Genomic DNA, 19,149 nt, shown 5'->3' with positions numbered 1-19,149 from the left:
GCATCATGAATGCGGGAACCAAGTCTCTCTTGATTGCTTTACCCTTATTTCCTAGAATAGTGGATGGTAATGAGCTAGTGTTTAATAAATATGGGGAGTGAATGAATTGGCAGGTGGAATGGTACAGTTTGAATGTTTTGGGCTTGGGGTAGGAAAGTAAACTGAGAGAAGAAAGCTTATTTAGAGGCTTTAAATCTCACTACCAGGTTTCTATTCAGTTGTTCCTATCTGCGAAAGTGTGAGTTTCAGTGCTTATGTTGTTGTATGAAAAGATTTTGGATAACTGGCAGTTACCTCAAATGGGATATCCATAATTTTAACTGTTATTAAGATTTTCTCTATGCTCAATATGAAATTTAGTTTTAAAATCTGAAAATGTTACACTCATTTTACAGATTTTAAAAATGGACATAATAGGGCTTCCCTGGTGGCGCAGTGGTTGAGAATCTGCCTGCCGATGCAGGGGACACGGGTTCTTGCCCCGGTCCGGGAAGATCCCGCATGCTGTGGAGCGGCTGGGCCCGTGAGCCATGGCCGCTGAGCCTGCGCGTCCGGAGCCTGTGCTCCGCAACGGGAGAGACCACAACAGTGAGAGGCCTGCGTACCGCAAAAAAAAAAAAAAAAAAAAAAAAATGACATAATATAGTCTGTATAAGATTGCATATTTAGTTACGGGTAGAGCTGGGACTAGAATCTGGGTATCCCTATCACCCAGCTCACACTGTTGTACTTGAGGTAGCTTGTACCTTTTCAAAGAGTATGTTAAAATTTAAACTAATTTTTTCTTAGTGTTTAAAAGATTTTTATGATAATCTTTTACTGGGGATCTAATACAGAATCAGAATCTTTTTGAGAGGTTCAGAGTTGTTTGCTCTTGTAGGTATCACCCAGGCAGCTGTGGCTGTTGAGTTGCTATTCCACCTTTATAGTTTTCTGCATTGTTGCCCTTGAGGTTAGTTCACATCACGCCTTCCTGCAGCAGCTCCTTTTCCCCCTTGCATTTACTCTTTCTAATCTGTTAGGCATATATAAAGGCAGTATCTTAGATTGTTCTACATGTATGTAAAGCAAGAATAAATAGATTCATCCATGCTGCAGCATGGATGGGCCTCAAAAACATGCTGAGTGAAAGAAGTCCACAAAAGACCACATGTTGTATGATTTCATTTGTGTGAAATGTCCAGAAGAGGCAAAATCTCTAGAGACAAAAGCAGATTAGTGGTTGCCTGAGGCTAGGGATGGAATGGAGAAGAACTGCAAATGGGGAATGAAGTTTCTTTCCAGGGTGATGGAAATATTCTAAAATTGGATTATAGTGATGGTTATACAACTGTAAATTTACTGAAAATTATTGAATTGTACACTTAAAATGGGAGATTTTGGCATGTGAATTATATCCCAATAAAGCCTTTTTAAAAAAGAATAAATGGTTTCAGAGGTTTTTTGGAGGGATTGAGCTCTCTTTATAAGTGTAATTGTAGACAAATATAGTTGATACTTTTTGGTTCTGCATAATATTCTAGGTAAATGAAATGGAAAACTAGATAAAATAATATGTCGTATCCTGAATCTTATTTACTGGTTAAGACAGGGCATTGAAAGCTAACTTTTCCCCCCAGGATTTCATTAGGAATTAGAGTTTTTGTGGATAGTGGTGCTCAGTATTATAATCTAAGTTGAAGGGGTAGTGATTCATATATATGTTGATTTTTTGTGATTTTTAGATATCAAGGTCTTGATAGCTCTTTCTCTCTCTCTCTCTCTCCACACACACACACACACACGCACACACACACACACACACACACACACACAGTCTTCAAAATTAGAAAAGGTGTCAAATTTTTTTTCTCTAGTTCCATCTATTCTGCCAGTGTATTTTTGTTTTATCTGCCCTTTCAACCCACCAGAGTATCATGTCTTATGACTGAATAAACACTGGGCTGCAGCCTGTTAATGTGTTCTTTTTGATTTTTCAGCACTTTCATTTGGACGCTTGGATGCCCATTGAACAGATGCTTGAGAACTGCAAGTAATCTTCAGACTGTAGCATAACTATAAGGCCTGTCCTCTGTGTGGGGAGGAGATCACCCATGTGCTGTGGAAATGAACGGGGAGCAGCAGATTGATGCAGGTATTGGTTTTGCTGAGCAAAATCCATTCTTCAGAGTGCAGAATTCCATTACTTACCTGTGTTATGTTGTATGGCTTATCTTTCTACCACTAAATGGGAAGCTCTTTGAAGACATGAGTTGTCTTTCTTTGTACCTGGCAGAGAACCTGGCACTGAGGGGTGGGGGTGGGCGTGTACTCAGCATGTTTGTTGAAAAAGTAAATAACTTTTATGAGCAGACTTCGTTAAAAAAAAAAACACAAAGTTTCTTTTGAGGTAATTATTAATTCATAGGAGCTTGCAAAAATACTGACAGTTCTCATGTACCATTCACTCAGTTTCTACTGTAAGTTACATCTCATTTAAGTATAGTACAGTATAAAAGCTATGTATAAAATGTATGTAGTTCTGTCATTTTATCACGTGTAGATTCCTGTAAGCACCACCTCAGTCAAGATACAGAACTATTCCATCACCACACAGAGCTCCTTTGTACTGCCCCTTCATAGTTACACCTACTCCTCTTCCCCAATATTCCCTAACCCCAGGTAACCATTAATCGGTTCTTCATCTCTATAATTTTGTCATTTCCAGAATGTTACATAAATAGAACCACACAGTATGTGACTTTTTGAGATGGACTTTTTCACTCAAAATAATGCCCCTGAGATCCATCCAAATTCTTGAATGTATCAGTAGTCTGTTCCCTTTTATTGCTTGCTAGTATTCCGTGGATATACTGCAGTTTGGTTAACCGTTCATCTGTTGCAGTACATTTTGGTTGCTTCTAGTTTTTGGTTTTTATGAATAAAGATGCTATAAACAATCATATACATAAAAATTCATTTTTCTGGGATAAATGCCGAGGAGCACAGCTACTTTCCAGAGTGGCTGTACCATTATGCATTCTTAGCAGCAGTATATGAGATCTGATTTCTTCACATCCTCACAGCCATTTGGTATTGTCACTATTTTTATTTAAGTCATGCTGATAGATGTGTAATGATAGCTCATCCTGGTCTTAATTTTCTTTCCCCTATTGGCTGAATGCAAATGATGTTGAACAGGTGCTTACTTGCTATCCCTGTATCCCCTTCAGTACCATGTCTTCGTATTTTTGGCTCATTTATTAATCATATGGTTTGTTTGCTTTTTAATTAATAATTTTTTTAACTATTGAGGTTTCCTAAAAACACCTTTATTGAAATATTTTTTAAAGATATAATTCACATACTATAAAATTTACACTTTGAGAGTATACAGTTCAGTAGTTTTTAGTATATTCAGAAAGTTGTGTGACCAACACTACTACCTAATTCCAGAACATTTTCATCACTCCTCAGAAGAAACCATTAGCAGTCATTTCTTGCTTAATCTACCCTCTGGCAACCATGTCTACTTTCTGTCTCTACAGATTTACCTATTCCTACTTTCTTTTTATTAATGTTTGCATGGTATATCCTTTTCATCCTTTCACTTTCTTTTTTTTTTAAATTTTATTTATTTTTGTCTGCACTGGGTCTTTGTTGCGCACGGGCTTTCTCTAGTTGTGGCAAGCAGGGGCTACTCTTTGTTGCGGTGCGTGGGCTTCTCATTGCTGTGACTTCTGTTGTTGAGAAGCACAGGCTCTAGTCACATGGGCTTCAGTAGTTGCAGCTCGCAGCTCGGTAGTTGCGACATGCAGGCCCTAGAGGGCGCAGACTGGCTTTAGTAGTTTCGGTAGTTGTGGTGCATGGGCTCTAGAGCGCAGGCTCAGTAGTTGTGGCCCACGGGCTTAGTTGCTCCGCGGCATGTGGGGTCTTCCTGGCCCAGGGATCGAACCCGTGTTCCCTGCATTGGCAGGCGGATTCTTAACCGCTGCACCACCAGGGAAGTCTCTCATCCTTTCACTTTCAACCTGTGTAAATTGTTATATTTTGAGTAAGTTTCTTGTAACAGCATGTAGTCATTAAAATTTTCTTTTTCAGTCTTGTAATTGGTGTAGATCATTTACACTTAATGTAATTATTGATATGTTAGGGCTCACGTCTGCCTTTTTTTTTTTTTTTTTTTTCCCGGTACGCGGGCCTCTCACTGCTGTGGCGTCTCCCATTGCGGAGCACAGGCTCCGGACGCGCAGGCTCAGCGGCCATGGCTCACGGGCACAGCCGCTCCGCGGCATGTGGGATCTTCCCGGACCGGGGCACGAACCCGTGTCCCCCGCATCGGCAGGCGGACTCTCAACCGCTGCGCCACCAGGGAAGCCCCGTCTGCCATTTTTGTCCGTTTGTTTTCTCTGTTTTTTTAATACATTTATTTATTTATTTATTTACTTTTAGCACGTTGGTGCGCACAGGCTTTCTCTAGTTGCTGCAAGCGGGGGGCTGCTCTTCGTTGCAGTGCACGGGCTTCTCATTGCTGTGGCTTCTGTTGTTGCGGAGCACAGGCTCTAGTCACACGGGCTTCAGTAATTGTGGCTTGCGGGTTCAGTAGTTGTGGCTTGCGAGCTCTAGACCACAGGCTCAGCAGTTGTGGCGCACGGGCTTAGTTGCTCCACGGCATGTGGGATCTTCCCGGACCAGGGCTTGAACCTGCTTCCCTTGCATTAGCAGGCAGATTCTTAACCACTGCGTCACCAGGGAAGCCCTGTTTTCTCTGTTTTTTTGTTCCTATCTTTTCCTGCCTTCCTGTGGGTTACCTGAACATTTTTTTAGAATTTCATTTTGTTTTGTCTATACAGTGTTCTTGAGTGTATCTCTTTATATAGCTTTTTAGTGGTTGCTCTAGGTATTACATTATATATATTTAACTTACCACACTCTGCTGGTTTTATCATTTTGTTAATTTGAGTGAAGTGTAAAAATTTTACCTATTTTTATGTCTCTTTTCCTACTCCTATTTATAATAAACTTGTCTTAAATATTCTTCTGCATGTTTTGAGAACCACATCAGATATTGTTAAAAGTTTTGCTTCAACTGTCAAATATAATTTAGAAAATTCAAGAGGAGAAGGAAAATGTAGTATGTTTTCCAGTATTTTTACTCTTTTCATGTTCTTTATTCCTTCCTGATTTTCCAAGATTCCTTCTCTGTCATTTCATTTCTGTTTATAGAACTTCCTTTAGCCATTTTATTAGGGTAGGTCTCTTGGTGATAGAATTCATTAGTTTCCCTTCATCTGAGAATATCCTTTAATTTTGCCACTTATTATTAAAGGATATTTTTGCTAAATATAGAATTCTGAGTTGAAAGTTCTTTTCTTCATCTCCTGAAAAATATTGTGCCTTCTGGCCTCCCTTTCTGATGAAAATTTGCTGTCATTGGAATTCTGTCTCCCGCCACTCCCCTTAAAAGAGGTATTGTTTCTCTTGCTGCTTTGAGGATTTTTTGTCTCTAGTTTTCAGCAGTTTGACTCTGTGTATCTGTGCACAGATTTCCTTGGGTTTATCTTGTTGGGAGTTTTCTCACCTTCTTAAAAGTATAGGCTTATGTCTTTTGACAAATTTGGAACCTTTTCAGCCATTATTTCTTCTAGGACTTCTTCTGCTCTGTTCTCTTTGTCTTCTTTTGGGACTCTGAAGACACTTTTGTTAGGTCTGTTGCTATTGTGGCATAGCTCTGTGAGGCGCTTTTCATTTTTTTTTCTCTCCATTGTTGAAATTGGGTGTTTTCTATTGCTCTTTAATTTTGGTGTTTCTTTCCCTGTCCTCCTCATTCTGCTGTAGAGCTTATCTGTAGAGGAGTTTGTTTTGTTTTGTTTTTTGGTTATTGTATTTTCAGTTCTAAAATTTGTTTTGAGCTGGGGAGGAATGAAAGATGGGAATAGCTCCAACTTAAAGAGCCACAATCCCACTATTCTAACAGAGGTTCTGTAACTTGTCTTGATAGATGCTTTTCAGTTTGTTCTGTGCCTTCAGTTAATTTCAGAACTTTGAAATGGTCAATTTTCATTGTTTAGCCAGTATTTTTGCTGCTTTTCTGGAAGAGTGGGTTCACTGAGGTACTCACTCCGCTATTTAGGAAGTTGATTTGTTTTCTTTCAAGTGTTATTATTAACTCATATCGTATATACATTACATATATATTTTATATATGAATTTGAATCTATTGCTGTCATCATTCATTTGATGATCAAATTGCCTCATTCTAGACCAATGAGAGTTCTTTCAGATTGGGTCCTGTGTTCTTTGGATGTGATGTCATATATCTTTGATAGTTCTAGTCCTTGCTTTCTGGTATAATAAGATTCCAAGGTACCTCTTGCACATTTCCTGCCCCAAGCTTGCAATTTGCCATTTCTCTGAGGAGCTCTCTTTTTTTAAGTGGATATGATATTTACAGTCTACAATCCAGGTGCTGGGGTGCTCATTGATAGCAGATTGCCATTTCTTCTAGGTCTTATCCATAGCGATAGCTAGGAAATACACGTCTTTTGAAGAGAAAAGAAAATCAGATGGCTTCATCTGATATTTACAATTTTAATTTAAAATTACAGGGTTTTTATTTCTTTGATTTTATATTCATGTCTCTTTTCTTTTAGAAATGTGTTGTTTTGTAATGTCTTTAGTATCATCACTTATTTGTTTTTATCCTATAATATTCATATAATTTTTTCACAATAACAATACCAACCTTCCAAATATCAGTAGGATAATAGTGTATAGTTTAAGATTTCTTTATGTTTTTGCCTTTAGATATATTCCACTTGGGTTTGTAGTCAAAATTTTGTATTTTATTAATGACTTAAAGGGATCCTGTTTTCTTTGCGGTTTTGACACCAACAGTTAGGCATATTTAAGTTCATTTTCAGTTTTTAGAATTTTTAATTTAAATGTTTCTGAATTGTGTAAAGTATATACATAGTTACAAAGTCAAAATTATATAACAACATTCCCACTTTCAGCCTGATAGTATTCATCCTTTTTATTCTTCTCCATATATACAACAAGTTTTATTACTTTTTATTCTATTTTTCATGTTTTAAAATGTAAAAAGATATGTGTGAGCATTTACATATATATTCATCTCTCTCTCACCTTATACAAAAACTAGAGCTACAATAAAAACTGCTGTGTGTTTTGCTGTTTCACTTAGTGTATACTGAAGATTATTCCACATCAGTATATGGAAATCATTCTCATTCTTTTTTACAGATGTATAGTACTGGATGTATATACCGTATTTTATTCACCCTGTTCCTTATTGATGGACATTTGGGTTGTTTCCAGTCTTGGTATTACATATAGTACCGCAATCAGTAGCTTTGTACATATGTCTTTTTGTATTTTTGCCAGCATATCTTTGGGATAGATTCCTAGAAGTGGGATTGCTGGATCAAAAGGTAAATACATATGTAATTTTGCTAGATATTGCCAAGTTCTTTCACCGGGGTTGTGTCGTTATGCTTTACCTGCTTAATTACCTGCCTCACCATGGAGTGTGTTGTCAGACTTTGGAATTTTTTCCATCTGATATCTCAGTGTAGTTTCCATTTGCATTTTTTTAAAATGAATAAATTTGCACACGTTTCCATATGTTTAAGGACTATTTGCATTTTTAAAAAATAAATTCTCGGGACTTCCCTGGTGGCGCAGTGGTTAAGAACCCGCCTGCCAATGCAGGGGACACGGGTTCAGGCCCTGGTCCGGGAAGATCCCATATGCCACGGAGCAACTAAGCCCATGTGCCACAACTACTGCACCTGCGCTCTAGAGCCCACGCCACAGCTACTGAGCCTGCGTGCCGCAACTACTGAAGCCTGCACACCTAGAGCCCGTGCTCTGCAACAAGAGAAGCCACCACAATGAGAAGCCCATGCACTGCAACGAAGAGTAGCCCCTGCTTGCTGAAACTAGAGAAAGCCCACGCACAGCAACGAAGACCCGACGCAGCCAAAAATAAATAAAATAAATTTATTAAAATTAAAATAAATAAATTCTCTTTTCATGTGTTTTGCTGACTTTTCTATCAGATCATTAGTCTAGTTTCTTCTCAGTTTTTAGGTAGTTTTTGATGAATGAGAGATTTTAGTCCTTTCATTCACTGCTTTTATTGTTGTTATTGTTTATTTTTAAATCAGCATGCTATTTGAGGGACTAGGGTTCTTGCCAAGGACCATGAATATGAATGTCCAGCCTTGTTGTGTTTTAGTGATGGAAGTTGAATTTCTACTGGCTCATACTTCCAGGATGCTCCCAATAAAGTCTTTGTTGGTTTGTTGTATTTCTAGGGAAAATTTTCAAATACATAGAAATGAAAACAATATAGGAAACACCCACATACCTACAATGCAGAATTTAAAAATTAATAAATAATAAATTAACATTGTCCAATATTTGTTTTCATTTTCAAAATTGCGGTAAAGTATCCATAACATAAAATTGACCATTTCAGCCATTTTTAAGTGTACTGTTCAGTGGCATTACATTACATACATTCACATCATTGTGCAGCTATTACCACCGTCCATCTCCAAAACTTTTTCATCTTCCCATACTGAAACTCTGTACCCATTAAACACTAACTCCCCATTCCCCTCTCCCCCCAGTCCTTGGAAACTACCATTCTTCTTTCTGTCTCTATGAATTTGACCACTCTAACTACCTCAAGTAAGTGGAATCATAGACTATTTGATCTTTTGTGGCTGGCTTGTTTCATTTAGTGTAATGTTCTCATGGTTCATCCACATTGTAGCCTGTAGCCTGTGTCAGAATTTCCTTCCTTTTTTTTCAGAGATGTGGTGCTTTATATATATATATATATATATATATATATATATATATATATATATATATAAATTTATTTATTTATTTTTGGCTGCATTGGGTCTTCATTGCTGCATGAAGGCTTTCTTTAGTTGTGGCGAGCAAGGGCTACTCTTCGCTGCGGTGCACGTGCTTCTCATTGCGGTGGCTTCTCTTGTTGCAGAGCACGGGCTCTAGGCATGCAAGCTTCAGTAGTTGTGGCACGTGGGCTCAGTCGTAGTGGCTCATGGGCTCTAGAGCTCAGGCTCAGTAGTTGTGGCGTACGGGCTTAGTTGCTCTGCGGCATGTGGGATCTTCCCAGACCAGGACTCGAACCCGTGTCCCCTGCATTGGCAGGCGGATTCTTAACCACTGTGCCACCAGGGAAGCCCCTCCTTCCTTATTATGACTAAATAATATTTCATTGCATGCATATAGCACATTTTGTTTATCCATTCATCTGTTGATGGACACTTGAGTCAGTTACTTCCGCCTTTTGGCTATTGTGAATATTGCTGCTATAAACATTCATGTATAGATATCTGTTTGAGTCCCTGCTATCAGTTCTTTTGGGTATATACCCAGAAGTGGAATTGCTGGATCATATGGTAATTATATTTTTAATTTTTTGAGAAACCACCAAAAATTTTTCCACAGTGGCTGTACCATTTTATATTCCGAGACCAGCAGTGCACAAAGATTCCAGTTTCTCACAGCCTTGCCTACACTTATTTTCTGCTTTTTTGATAATAGCCATCCTAATGACTGCGAGGTGGTATCTCACTGTGGTTTTGATATGCATTTCCCTAATGATGTTGAACATGTTTTCATGTGTTTTTTCATTTCTTAAATAAAACATAATACAGTTTAAGGCTCTTCTGTACTTTCCTTCTAATCTTCTTTGCTTCCCTCCCTCCCCAAAGGTAGCACTGTTAATGTATATTCTTCCCATCCTTTTTTTATACTGTTATTGATTTGTATTTATAAACATTATATTGCAGCTTTGTTTTGAAGCCTAAATTGTATCTTGTGCTTTTCATTCTGCACCTGCTGTTTTTACTTGATGAGATTTTTTTGAGATTTATATATGTCAGTATAGTTCATTTATTTCAGCTGCTATATGTAGTAGTACTCCGTTGTAGGATTGCCATAATTTATCTATTCTTCTACTGATTGCTTCTGTCTGTTGCTGTTAGAAACAGTGCTGTGGTGAGCGTCCTTGTATTTGCCTCCTTGTGTTTGTGTGAAGCACAGGCTCCCCAAGGGTATACTCATTCAGCAGCTGTTTATCACAGACTTCCTAGTGACAGGCATTGTTTTGGGCGGTGGGGATAGTTAGTGAACAAAACCCTGCTCTTAGGGAGTTTATGTGAATTGGGATTATTGGATTCCAATAGAGTGTTTGAATCTTTGCTCACTCATCAAAAATGTATTGAGTCTCTGCTGTGACAGAGATGTAGGAGTGACCAAAACAAACCTCCTGTCTTCACAGGGTTTATTGTCTAATGGGGAAGATAAAAAGGCATGGTATGCTTGTAGATAGGAATGAATGCCGTGAAGATAATGAAAGCAGAGGCTGGAGGTTTCTACTTTAGATGCACACTGATGGAAGGCCTTTCTGGTGGAAGGCTTTTCTGGAGAGGTGTTGAGTAGAGGCTTGAATGACGTAAAGCTGTCAATGACAGGGGAATGAGTCTAAGCAGAGGAAATAACAAACGCAGAGACTTTGAGGAAAGAACATGGTTAGAGAGGAGTGGCAAGAAACTCAGTGTCCCTCGAGTGCAGTGAGCAAACAAGAGGCTGGTTGGGGATGCAGAGTCAGGGTCGGGAACTAGGGGTCAGATCATATAGGGCCTTTGCAGTCTCCCAAATTTTAGATTTTATTGTGTGATTAAAAGGTGAAAGATATTGTAGTTAGACCTTGCACTTAGAGAGATAGCAGTAGAAATGGTGGAAGGTGATTAGATTTGGGATATTTTTAAAGGTAGTACCCAGAATTTTCTGATGGATTGGATGTGAGATGTGAAAGAAAGGGAAGAAAGTAAGGATAACTCCACAGTTTTTGGATTGAGTCAAAATATCAACCATTGGTAACTTTTACTCAGTTGGAGAGTACTAAGGAAGAACAGATTGAAAATTTAAGTTTGAAATGCCTATTAAGGATCTCAGATATTTGGCATTAGATACTAAATTACAGTACAAAGGGTTTATAGTAGTTACACTCTCACCAGCTTTATGTGATCTATTTAGGTGAATCCCAGATAGATCCCAGCAGGAGACAGCATGTCACACTCTATGGTGTTGAGATTCATTGACAATCAGTGCACTAAGGGAACCTGCTATTTAAAAAGAACACTTAGTTATTTTGTGTGAAAAGTCAATTAACTTGTGAAGTAAATTGTAAGTTAGGTTTACTAAGTTTATGTTTTTATAGCTTAAGTTTTTTTTTAATTGAGTCTTACCTGTTTTTGTGTTGTTTTTAATTCCAGATGCTGGATCTGGAGTGGAAGAAGTGGAATTAAGCTGGGAAGACTATCTAGAAGAGACAGGATCCACAGCAGTTCCCTACGGGTCTTTTAAACATGTGAGCGGTGACTATATTGCTTGATTTACTATATTTCTTTTCTTTGACTCACTGCACCATCAGTAGAGAGTTTAGAGTTATTTTAAGGTAGAATTCTCTCAAGTGAGAGAATTTGAGTGTTTTTTCTTTTTCCCCCCTGTTGTCACTTTTATTAAGAAAACTTGACATATTCTAAAACCCTTTTGGTTTTGTGTATTTTTTCCCACTCGATGCCAACCTGTCTTTTTTGACCAGTCATGAATATTCCTTTATTTTTATTTTTGTCAAAAAAACCCCCAAAAACCTCTTCGGTTGAAGAAAATGATTTATAGTCTGGTACAGGCAGACCTTGGAGCTGTTGCGGGTTCAGTTCCAGACCACCACAGTAAGGCAAGTGTTGCAATAAAGTGCAAGTCACACGAATTTTTTGGTTTCCCAGTACATATAAAAGTATGTTTAAACTATACTATAGTCTGTTAAGTGTGCAATAGCATTATGTCTAAAAAAAAGTACATACCTTAATTTAAAAATACATTATTGCTTAAGAGTGCTAGTCATCATCTGAGCCTTTAGTGAGTAGTCTTTGTGCTGGTGGAGGGTGTTACCTAAATGTTAATGCTGCTGACTGGTCAGGGTGGTGGTGGCTGAAGGGTTGGGGTGGCCGTGGCAGTTTCTTGAAAAAAGACAACAGTGAAGTTTGCCCCATGGATTGACTCTTCCTTTTACAAATGATTCCTCTGTAGGTACAATGCTATTTGATAGCATTTTACCCATAGTAGAAGTTCTTTCAAAATTGGAGTCAATTCTCAAGCCCTGCCACTGCTTTATCAACTAAGTTTATGTAATATTCTAAATCCTTTGTTGTCATTTCAACAATCTTCACAGCATCTTCACCAGGAGTAGATTCCATCTCAAGAAAGCTCATCCATGAGAAGAAACTCCTGGGACTTCCCTGGTGGTCCAGTGGTTAGGATTCCACAGTGCCAATGCAGGGGGAATGGGTTCGATCCCTGGTCGGGGAACTAAGATCCCACATGCTATACGACGTGGCCAAAAGATTAAAAAAAAAAAAAAGAGGAAGAAGAAGAAGAAACTCCTCGTTTGTTCAGGTTTTATCATGAGATTGCAACAATTCAGTCACATTTTCAGGCATCACTTCTAGTTTTCTTGCTGTTCCACCCCATTGGCAGTTACTTTCTCCACTGAAGTCCTGAACCCCTCAAAGTCATCTGTGAGGGTTGGAATCAGCTTCTTCCAAACACCTGTTAATGTTCATTTTGACCTCTTCCCATGGTTCACAAATGTAATTAAAGGCATCTAGAATGATGAATCCTTTCCAGGAGGCTTTCAATTGTTAGATTCATCAGAGGAATCACTATAGCAGCTACGGCTTCATGAAATGTATTTTTTAAGTAGTCAGACTTGAAAGTTGAAATGACTTCTTGATCCATAGGCTGCAGAATGGATGTTGTGTTTGCAGGCATGAAAACGTTATTAATCTTGTACATTTCCATCAGAACTCTTGGGTAACCAGATGCATTGTCAGTGAGCAGTACTATTTTGAAAGGAATCTTTTTCTGAGCAGTAGGTCTCAACAGTGGGCTTAAAATATGCAGTAAACCATGTTGAAAACAGATGTGCGGTCATCCAGGCTTTGTTTTCCCATTTATAGAGCACAGGCAGGTTAGATTTAGTATAATTCTTAAAGGCCCTAGGAGTTTTTCATGGTAAATGAGCGCTGGCTTCAGCTTAAGCTCACCATCTGCATTAGCCCCTAACAAGAGAGTCAGCTTGTCCTTTGAAGCTTTGAAGCCAGGCTTTGACTTCTCTGGCTATGGAAGTCCTAGATGGCATTTTCTTCCATCTTCTTCCAAGATAAGGCTGTTTCATCTACACTGAAAATCTGTTATTTAGGGTAGCTACCTCCATCCATTATCTTAGCTAGATCTTCTGGATAACTTGCTGCAGCTTCTACATCAGCACTCGCTGCTCCACCTTGCACTTTTATGTTATAGAAATGTCCTTTTTCCTTCAACCTCATGAACCAGCCTCTGCTAGCTTCACACTTTTCTTCTGCAGCTTCTTCTCTGAGCCTTAATAAAATTGAAGAGAGTTAGGGCTTTGCTCTGGATTAGGACTTGGCCTAACCATAAACCTGAATCAGTATATGGTGAAGGGCTGCCAAATATAGTAAAAATCAAGCATGGGTATAGGAAGATGTTGAGAAGGGATGGCTATGACTAGCAGATCATGGGCAAAACTGGTAGAACTCAGAACTCTAGAGCAATGGTAATGTATGTCCAAGCCACCAGCAAGAGTTTTACATAACCAAGTTTGGCATGAAGGAAGGAGGGAAAACAGGGCTGAAGAAGGAATTAGAGATAAACCACATTAGCAAAGAGGAAGAGTGTAAGATAGTGAAAAAGCCTTCCTCATGGTGCATGTCTGTTGGAGAGAAGAACCCCCACTGTGGGAAAGGTACTAAGCTTTACCTGGGTCTTCAAGAGCAAAAGCATCAAACTGATTGGGGAAGGGATGTAGGTAGGAGAGGGGTAGGAATACATGCTGGAGCATCAGAAGTCCCCTACAGTTGGGGGAAGGTTAGGATCACTGAGAAGTTTCCACCCCCAAGACCAAGGGACACAGAATCTCACAAGACTGAGGCTGAATCTCAGAGAATGCTTGTCCCCCACTACCAAGTTAGAAAATTGTGGGCAGTAGAGGTCTCTTTGTGGGGGAGAGGCAAGAGTGTGGAGAGAGAGAGACAGTCACAAGGAGAAGTGTAGTTACAACAGAGGTGTAGTCACAAAGAGAAGATCTAAATGTGAGGGTGGAGCAGCTAATGTTGAGGGAAAAAACCGTATAGCAAATGAGCCTACAGCATAAATACCAGACAGTGCTAGTGGAATCTGAAGCCTATGGTACACTGTGAATAACTGTTAGCAACAATAAAACCCAAACCCAGCTCTACTCCTAACTAGATTGACTTAACCTTCTCTCTTGAACTTAAGACCTAAGAAGAAACATGCTCATTTCCGGGAGTAAATACTATGTGTCTCAGTCTTGACTGTTCTACCCAGGATGTCTAGCTTTCAACGAAAAAATCATGAGAGACACACAGAAGGAAGAGAAAAACAGCAAAGTGTCAAGAGGCAAAGCATTCAATAGAACCAGACTTGTATGACCCAGATGTTTAAACTGTCAGAGAATTTTAAATAACTGTGATTAATACGTTAGAGGCTCTAGCAGAATAGGTGGACAACATGCATGAACAGAAGAGGAATTTCAGCAGAGATGGAAACTATTAGAAAGAATCTAATAGAAATGAAAAACATGGTAACAGATGAGTGCCTTTGACAGGCTCATCAGTTGACTTGACACAGATGAGGAAGAAATCAGTATACTTGAAGGTAAGTCAGTAGAAATTGCCCAGACTGAAATATAAAGAGAAAAAAGTGGGGAAAAAACAGACTAGAACACCCAACAGCTGTGGACAGTATTAAAAAAAAGAGTGTAATTTGTGTGTAATTGGAATCTCAGAAGGAGAAAAGAGCAGAGGTGAGGAAGAGATGTTTGAAGGGATAACGGCAGACAATTTTCCAAAGGAAAACAAAGATACTACACCACAGATCAGAGAAGCTCACGCAATGCAAAACAGGATAATTAATAACAATAAAATGCATCCAGACACATCATATTCAGACTGCTGAAATCCAAAGGGAAAGAGAAAATCTTGAAGGCAGCCAGAGGAAAAAAAGACACATTACATATAGAGGAACAAATATAAGAATTATAGTGAAATTTTTTAGGGAAACTATCCAAACCAGAGCACAGTGGAGTAAGATCTTTAAAGCGTTGAAAGAAATGAACCTATCAACCCAGAATTCTTCCCTCGGCAGAAATTTTTTCGAGAAGTGGAGGAGAAATATAGACCTTTTCAGGAAAACAAAAATTAAGAGGTTTCATTATCTACAAAAAAGTATTAGGAAGTTCTTAAGGCAGAAGGAATTTGAAATAAGACAGAAATTTAGATCTACAGAAAGAAATAACAATAGAAATGGCATGGATGTAGCTAGATATAAAGTTCATTGTTTTCCTTATTTTTAGTGTCTCTAAAAGATACCAGTTTGAAACAAACAAAAAAATGGTAGCAGTATATTGTGTGTTTATAGCATATGTAACTATAGTAGCACAAAGGGTGAGAGGGAGGATTTGGGAGTATATGGTTGTCAGATCTTTGTGCAGCACATGAAGTGGTATGGTATTATTTGTAAGTAGACTGCAATTAATTAAAAGATGCATATTGAAAATACTTCAGTGTTAAAGGTTTTTAAAAAATTAACTTCTTCCTCAGTGTTGTACAACCACTAACATTCTCCATTTCCAGAACTTTTTCATCATCTCCAACAGAAACCCTGTATTCAGGGTTTCTCCCCTGGGTGGCTCCTCCCACTCTCCTCACCCAGCCCTTAGTAACGTCTATTATACTTTCTGTCTCTCTGAATTTGCCTATTGCACAAAAGGACATATTTGTCCTTTTATGTTGGCTTATTTCACTTAGCACATCATTATACTTTTAGAAACTTTTTTAGTGGTTGCCCTTGTTTTTGCAATATACATTTACAGCTAACCCAAGTTCTCTTTCAAGTAACACTATACCATTTCATGGATAGTGCCAGTAGCTAATATCAGAGTATTCCCAATTACTCCCTCCCAGGCCTTATAACATTGTTATCATTCGTTTCACTTACGCATAAGCTATAATCACCAAATAATTTGTTGCTGTTATTAGTTTGAACAGTTATCTGTTAGATATATTAAGAATAAGAAAAATTAGATTTTATCTACGTTGATTCTTTTATATGTTTATTATATATTTATTCATTTATTCTATTGCTCTTCCTTTATGTAGATCTAGTTTCTGACATATATCATTTTCCTTCTCTCTGAGGAATGAATGAATGAAGTTTCCCAGCCACGCTGTGTGGCTTGCGGGATCTTAGTTCCCTGACCAGGGATTGAACCTGGGCCCTCGGCAGTGAAAGCGTGGAGTCCTAACCACTGGACTGCCAGGGAATTCTCTGAAGAATTTATTTTAATATTTCTTGCAAGAAATATTACTGGCAACAAAGTTCCTCAATTTTTGTTTGAGAAAAGTCTTTTATTTTGCTGAGTGCAGAATTCTAAGTTGGTGTCTTTTTTCTTTACGTAATTTAAATATTTCACTCCACTATTTTCTTACTTGAGTGTTTTCTTAAGAGGAGTCTGATGTAATTTTTATCCTTGCTTCTCTATAGGTAAGGTATTTTTTTCTCCTCTGTCGTCTTTCAAGAGTTTTTTCTTTGTCTTTGTTTTTCTGCAGTTTGAGTATCTTATGCCTAGGTATAGATTTTTTTGTGTTATTTATACTGCTTGGTATTCTCTGGGCTTCTTGGATCTGTGGTTTGGTATCATTAATTTTGGGAAATTCTCAATCATTATTGCTTCAAATATTTCTTCTATTCTTTCTCTCTTTTCCTTCCAATATTTATAGTACACTTATGTCACACTTTTTATAATTGTCCCACAGTTCTTTGGTATTCTTTTCCAACTTTCTCATTCTTTTTTCTCTTTGCTTTTCAGTTTTGAAAGTTTCTATTGACATTTTTTCTAGCTCACAGATTCTTTCCCTGGCTGGCCCCAGTCTTGTGGTTGAGCCCATCAAGGAATGCTTCATTTTTGTTAGAGTGTTTTTGGTGTCTGTCATTTCATTTTGATTTTTCCTTGGAGTTTCTCTCTTCTTGCATCATCCATCTGTCTACTCTTTTCATTTAGAGCCCTTATCATATTAATCAGTTGTTTTAAATTCCTGGTATGTTACATCTCTGCCATATCTCAGCCTGGTTCTAATGTCTGCTCTGTTTCTTCAAACTGTGTTTTTTGTCTTTTAGTAGCTCTGTAAGTTTTTGTTGAAAGCTGGACATAATATACTGAGGAAAAGGAATAGAAATAAATAGGTCTTTAGTGTTTTATGTTTACCTGGATAGAAGTTAGGTTGATTTTACCGTTTGTTGTAGCTACAGGTGTCAGAGCCTAAAATTTACTTTGGTGTCATTTATTTTTCTCCTCTGTTTTACAGGAGCCCTCTTGATGTGGTGGTAAGGTGTGAGGAGAGCAAAAGCATTCTCTAGCCCTGTGAACTGGTCTCAGTGTTTTAGTGAACCTGAGTTGTGCATATCCTTTCCCCTATTTTGGAGGCTAGAGGGGGCTGGAGTTGGGTATTTCCCTTACCTTAGATCAGGAAAACTCTGGTAAAGGTTTTGGTAAAACTAGTTGATTAGAACCTAGTAAAATAGTTTTTCTTGAGGGTTAGTCTTGTTAAGAGCAGAATGCTTTGGATGTATTTCACAATGCTACTTTATTCTTCCCTCTGCCAGAAGTACTAGGAGATTTTTCTCTGATCTTTATTGTGAAAACCTGATAGGACTCCTGGGGGGGGGGGGGCGGTAAACTCAGAGAAGTCCGTGGGCCGCCCTGAGACTGGGCCCCCGTGGAGTTTTTACTCAATCTTGTCCATACTGAGCCTCTAGCAATTCATTAATTACAGTTTGAGGTTTCCTACCCTGGTTTTAGTCCTGCAGAGGTTTCTGCTCTGTCTAGTATGTTGTAATTCTCTGTATCTGTCTGTCTGTCTCCAATTTTGAGCACAGCAGTTTTGCCCTATGACCTCAGTTCTCTGCTGGATCTAAGAAGAGTTGTTGATTTTTAGTTTGTTGAGGTTTTTTTTCTTCTTAGGACAGGAGTTCCAACATCCAAAAATCCTTACATGTCAAATTGAAACCCAGAAGTCCTGTATTGTTTTTCTGTTCTCTGTTTTATTTATCACTACTCTAATCTTTATTATTTCCTTCCTTATGCTAGCTTTGGGTTTAATTTGCTCTTCTTTTTCTAGTTTCTTCAGAAGTAAAGTTAGGGTGTTGATTGAGATCTTCCTTCTTTTTTAGTGCAGTCACATACAGCCACACATTTCCTGCTTAATGCTGCTTTTGCTGCCTCATAAATTTTGATGTATTTTTGTTATAATTTGTCTCAAAGTATTTTCTGATTTCCCTTGTAATTTCTTCTTTGATCTATTGGCTATTTAAGAGTGTGTTTCATATCCACGTATTTGTGAATTTTCTAGTTTTCCTTCTGTTATTGAGTTCCAGTTTTATTTCATGGTGATTAGAAAAGATAACTTTGTATGATTTGGTTTTTGGCCTAAAATTATGGTCTGTCCTGGAGAATGTTCCATGTACATTTGAGAGGAATGTGTATTGTTGTTGAGTGGAGTGTTCTCTATATGTCTGTTAGTTCTAGTTGGTTTATACTCTTGTTCAAGTCTTCTGTTTCCTTTCTGTCTGATCATTCTATCCCATATTGATTGTAGGGTACCAATTTGTTTAGAGATCAGCACAACCTTGATACCAAATCTAATAATATTTCAGGAAAGGAAAATTACAGAGACATGTCACTCATGACGACTAATGCATAAATAGCATAAAAAATAATACCAAACTAAATGTCGCTATATTTAAAAAGGATAGTACATTAATAAGTCGATTTTTTCCAGGAATACAAGATGGCCTTAGTGGCTTATTAACATTTGAAAATCAATGAGCATAATTCACCATAGTAGTAGAGTAAAGGAGAAAAATCACATTATCATCTCAATATATAAAGAAAATTATTGATAAAATTCCACATCCACTTATGATAAAACTCTTAGCAAA

General features: G+C 38.1%; 1 protein-coding gene across 1 annotated transcript in view; it reads left to right on the top strand.

The window, feature by feature from the left end:
* The window catches only part of SFMBT1 (Scm like with four mbt domains 1), a 126,648-nt gene that overhangs the window by 68,372 nt on the left and 39,127 nt on the right, over nucleotides 1–19,149 (top strand). The window contains exons 2-3 of the mRNA XM_082663792.1: nucleotides 1,980–2,134; nucleotides 11,325–11,419. Coding sequence (XP_082519918.1) covers nucleotides 2,107–2,134; nucleotides 11,325–11,419 — 123 coding nt within the window. The 5' untranslated portion in view covers nucleotides 1,980–2,106. The remainder of the gene's footprint in view (nucleotides 1–1,979; nucleotides 2,135–11,324; nucleotides 11,420–19,149) is intronic.

This window comes from Grampus griseus, assembly GCF_964374135.1.
Source record: "Grampus griseus genome assembly, chromosome: 10".
NCBI lineage: Eukaryota > Metazoa > Chordata > Mammalia > Artiodactyla > Delphinidae > Grampus > Grampus griseus.
The sequence above is the reverse complement of the archived record's forward strand: the minus strand, read 5'-3'. Positions and strand labels throughout refer to the sequence as shown.